Source organism: Papaver somniferum, chromosome 11 (assembly GCF_003573695.1).
Source record: "Papaver somniferum cultivar HN1 chromosome 11, ASM357369v1, whole genome shotgun sequence".
NCBI classification, from domain to species: domain Eukaryota; kingdom Viridiplantae; phylum Streptophyta; class Magnoliopsida; order Ranunculales; family Papaveraceae; genus Papaver; species Papaver somniferum.
In genome coordinates, this window is record NC_039368.1 from 75,480,643 (window position 1) to 75,485,381 (window position 4,739).

The 4,739-nt window shown below is 33.9% G+C and overlaps 1 protein-coding gene across 1 annotated transcript; it reads left to right on the forward strand.

The window, feature by feature from the left end:
* The first annotated feature begins 1,235 nt into the window (after positions 1 to 1,235).
* LOC113321483 lies at positions 1,236 to 2,584 on the forward strand. The gene is made up of 4 exons (XM_026569398.1): positions 1,236 to 1,433; positions 1,522 to 1,625; positions 2,195 to 2,315; positions 2,523 to 2,584. Exons 1-3 carry the CDS (start codon positions 1,279 to 1,281, stop codon positions 2,245 to 2,247), a joined length of 312 nt encoding a protein of 103 aa, XP_026425183.1. The 5' UTR covers positions 1,236 to 1,278; the 3' UTR covers positions 2,248 to 2,315; positions 2,523 to 2,584.
* The last annotated feature ends 2,155 nt before the right edge of the window (positions 2,585 to 4,739 follow it).

The window sequence follows — 4,739 nt, forward strand, 5'->3', positions numbered from 1 at the left end:
CATACGTAAATTACAAAAATACCCATTTGTTAAATGACGAAAATAGCCTTGAGATTGGGACAAATATTACATTTATAATATGATTTGATATTGATATTGTATTTATATAGGAAATATAAAAGATATGATATAGTATCTTGTTTGTATAGAAACTAATTACTTGATATAAAATTTATCTATAAATTAATAAGTATTAATTTATTGGTTAATTAATATCTCTCTTAATTAATAAATCGCTTAATTAATAAATTTTGATGGTCCCGACAGCATTAATTTATAGAGTTTCTACCATATATTGTACTAGTAATTTAGGTGCAGGGTGCGTACGTGCGAGCTACACATCTAATTTTTTCGATGCCCTAATTATACCTTGGAGACATGAGTGCGGATCTCATTTCATCCTCGCCGCCTTGTAACTCCTGAATAAAAAAACCTAGAGAGAGCGAGCGCTATAGGCAGAGTTAGATATAGAGTTGTCAAATCTATGAAGAAGACGAAGGACGAAATACAGAAAGTTGTTCTACATTTTACAGAATTTAAAAGTTGTGAATTTTGTGGAAAACTTTTCCTAATATTTCACCAATTTATCCATCATCTTCATGCTTGCCTCAAGGTTGTTTTCCTTCATCTTAATTGATTCTTATGCTTCAGTTGCTTATGGCTGGAGATATTGAAAGTTCATTAAAAGTTGGTCCTTAGTTATTCAAGATGTTACTTGTGGAAGTAAGCCTAGATTGATTTGTCAAATTCATTACTCTTTTTAAGTTTTTATATATTTGGGATTCTTACTCGATTATATCCCAGATTGACTTGAAGAATTTCCTAGCTTATTGTAGTGTTTGTAATTTGTGTTTAATCCAGAAAGAGATTGAAAATCTGAAAATTGATGACAAAGAGAGGCAAAACCAAATAATACTTGTGAAAGTTTTGGATTTGATCATCATTTGAATCAACTTACTGGTATTGAACTTACGAAAGTTTTGAACTTTGGGCGATTATTAAATCGTTGTAGTACTAGTCTGATGGGAAACTGCAACCATGTAGTGGTGATGGCTAAAAATATGGAAACATTTAGAAGTATCAGTAAGGAATTTTCTAAAGTTATTTATATTAGGGTATAATTGTTTATCATAATATTTTCGTTTCTAACCTATAGTATTAAGTAAAATAATAGCTGGGTTTGTATTATTGGTTGACTCTTAAATACATATTGTTAATGTTCTGTACTATAAATGTGTAAACATTTGAAACTCACGGAAAAATGAATTTTGTAACAGAATGCTTCAAAAAGAAAGAAAAAATAAAAGAAAAAAGAAAAGAAAACAAAAGAAACTTGAAAAAGCAATTCAGTTGTCTGAAACTGGAGCTAATTTATCATCATCATTTGCCCCACCTGAAGAAAGTAGTCCTCCTTTGGCTGATCAAAGTCCTAGGTAGGTTGAAGAATGCATTTATCCTTTAAAGATTAAGCCGCTAATTTCCTTCAGTTGAGTTAATTTTTTTGTTTATGTTTGTTTGTAGAAGAGAAAAAGGTATTTCCAGTTCTGGGCAAGGTAGTGGAAGAAGTGAAGAGGTGCTAGACCCATTACCTGTGAGGAAGATTCATTTGATGATCCCTTATATAGGTATGCTCATGTCCTCCTCTATTGCGTATCTGTATAACACTGCATATGCATGTTTTCCAGTTCACTGAGATGGAAATGGTTATCCGGAAGGGAAACTCGAAACCTTTTTTTAATAGTTATTGATTATATGATAGTAGGTAAAGGAGTGTTGTTTGCGTGAGTTGCACATCCTCCTTAAATTTTACGTTGGGAATGTTTCTTTTAGTTGAGAAAGGCTCATGATTAAATTGTTTTAGGTAGAGAATGTTATGAAACTTGAAAGGAATTAAGCGAATGTTACTTGTAGCTGAGTAGTGTATGAATTGAATCTGGGTAAGCTGTTTGGCTGAGGGGATGTATGCGATGTTTTCTCTGTAAAAGACAAATTACATATCTGTATTGTAGACTCATCTCAGATGTGGAATATCCAAATGCCGACTAGTGAAGATTTTGTACATCAATGCAAGATGTGCATATATGAGCTAGGTGGAAAAGAATTCTAAACGTTTTGAATTAGTTTGTGGATTCTCAATTGATGATTTACTTGGCTTTGATAATTGTTATGTATTATATCTTCTATTTCATTGCAGAGCCGCTGCAATGGGACATCCTTCCCTCGAACCTAGTTCCATGGTCGCACTAGGTGCGACATCAACAGCAGACAACTCCAGAGATGATCTTGCTCTTTTCCATTGTCCCCCTTTCATCAAGGTAATTTTTTTTTAGAGAAACTCTCCTATGTTGTTCTATTTTTCTAGTTTTATTTTTATAAAACTGATTTAATCAGGCTGAAACTATTCGTTTCTCGTGCACGTTTATATTAATAGCTTTTCTTTCTTTGAACAATTTCAGTCAGTTCTAGTTTTACGTGAGTTGTGCTAGATTTGTTATTGATACTATATTTACTTTAAAATGTAGATAAAACAAGAGGCCGCATATCAGAACAAGTGGCTTCTAGTGAATGTGGAGTCCAGTAAAAATGGAATTCGGCTCAGATACGGTACATGTCTTGCCTATTTGCATGTTTGGGATAATCTTGGTTAACCCTGATGTAGGGCATCTGGGTACACAAGTCACCCATGTTTGACATGAATCAAACCCCTTTCCTTGTTCTATTTTGTTTCTTAATTTAGAATTTCCTTTTTCTAGTTATAATTGGTTTCCTACTTTAGTTTGATTTCCTTTTTCTAGTTAGAAGGACATTAGGAAATAGTGAAGCCTATATAAGATGGCCTAGTATCGTAGAATTCTACACTATTTGATTTAGCTATTGTTCTCTAGTTTCACTATTACTATTGATTCCACACTAATTTTTATATATATATATATATTGGATCTTTGATCCAAGTTATACGCTTCCGCTACATTAAATACTTTCTAAATTACTTTTCCATGTGAAGCTGAACCGTGCCACATGGAATGATAAAGTGGTTGCTCAACTAATCCGCACAAATTCATATTTTGGCAGGTATAGCGATCTATTAATAATTTAATATTACTTAAATTTACTATTCTATTTTATTTCTTAGATTTGATGCAATTTGAATTGTTCGGTTCTGTATGTTTTATTTTGGTAACAAGGGGCACGATGACACCACTGAAGGTAGGCAAGTCTGCAACTACTACAACCTGGTTTCTGTTACTGTAGTTCTGCTTCTGGACCCAATATCCGGGGAAAAAATGTGCTTATGGAGCGGAATGATTCGACCTAGGCCTTTATTGAAGGTATTGCCTGTAATAGACTGCTTTTGGCCATCAAACATAATTGTATCGTTACATATAGCTTACAGCTTAAGTTTAAGTTTAATCGTAATGTGTGTCTTATTGCTTTATTAGTTCCACCTTTTCTTGAGCCACCAATTTTGAGAAGATATTTTATATTATGTAGGTGCTACTTCCTTTAGTGGATGGAGGTCCAAAAGATAACCTGGAACCAAAAGGTGTATTTAAAATCACAGACTAAACACTTAGTTTTGCATAAAGCATTCCTCTGTTCCCACATATGCGCTTGTTTGGTGAATCAAGTTTATTCTAATTCATGTTCTTGCTCTAATTGCAATAATTTTGTAGCTATTCTAAGTGGTTTCTCTATTCTAATTTAGAAAATTTAGAATTTAGTTTTATCTTCGATGACTTCGATTCAGGTATACATCAAATGTCAAGTGATTTTTTTCATGAGATTCCAATTCTGTCTAGTTTCCTCGTTTTTTTTGGTCAATCTTATGTCTAATTTTGTGTCTTAGTGTTTCAAATTGTTGTTCGATAATCATCAGAATCATTCAGCTCTTAATTTGTAAACGTGCATGATCCAGTAGTGATTGATGTCGATCTCTTTTCTTGAATTCACCCTTTTTGAGATTTGCTTTGTAAATAAGTGATTTTTATTCATGAGATTCCAATTCTGTCTAGTTTCGTCAGCTTTTTTGGTCATTTTTTGTCAAATTTTGTGTTCTATGGTTTCGAATTGTTGTTCAAGAATCATTCAGAATTGAATTTCATTCGGATATAGATACAAAAGACTGGTCGAGTTCTTCACCACCCCCCCCCCCCCACCCCCACCCACCCAAAAAAAAAAAAAAAGAAAGGTTGAGATTATATATTTATGTTTTTTAATGAAAGGCAACTATTCCAGAATTTACACAAGACTTTTTAGTTTTTATCATGTCCAACTGTTGTCACTCGGACATGTTTCCAACTCATCGAAACTCTGGAAAGTGTCCCTTACTATATCTGTGGCTGTCAGTCATCGAGGATTGGTTGTCGAATCTACCTGGATACGTCATTTTTTCTTTTCTTGAGATCCTTTCTTCTCTGCTTTACTGAAGTTCCTGCGGCCTTATTACCAAGATCTTTCTCTTCTGTTTCAGGCGCAGATAGCTGTCCAATGGAATTCCCTAGATGCCCAACTAAAACTTATTTGCTTACCATGGACAGAGAGAAAATAAAAGAAAAGTCTAGGACATGCAACGAGGAGGAACTGCAGGAGAAAATGCGCACGCATATGCTGGAAGTTGAGCGCAGGCTTATGCAGCCAAGACTTGGTGCCCAATGCAATAATTAAATGACTATAGATTATGGTTATTGTCGGAGAGATTGGATGATGATGAGGTAATATGCATATCAGGAGACATGACT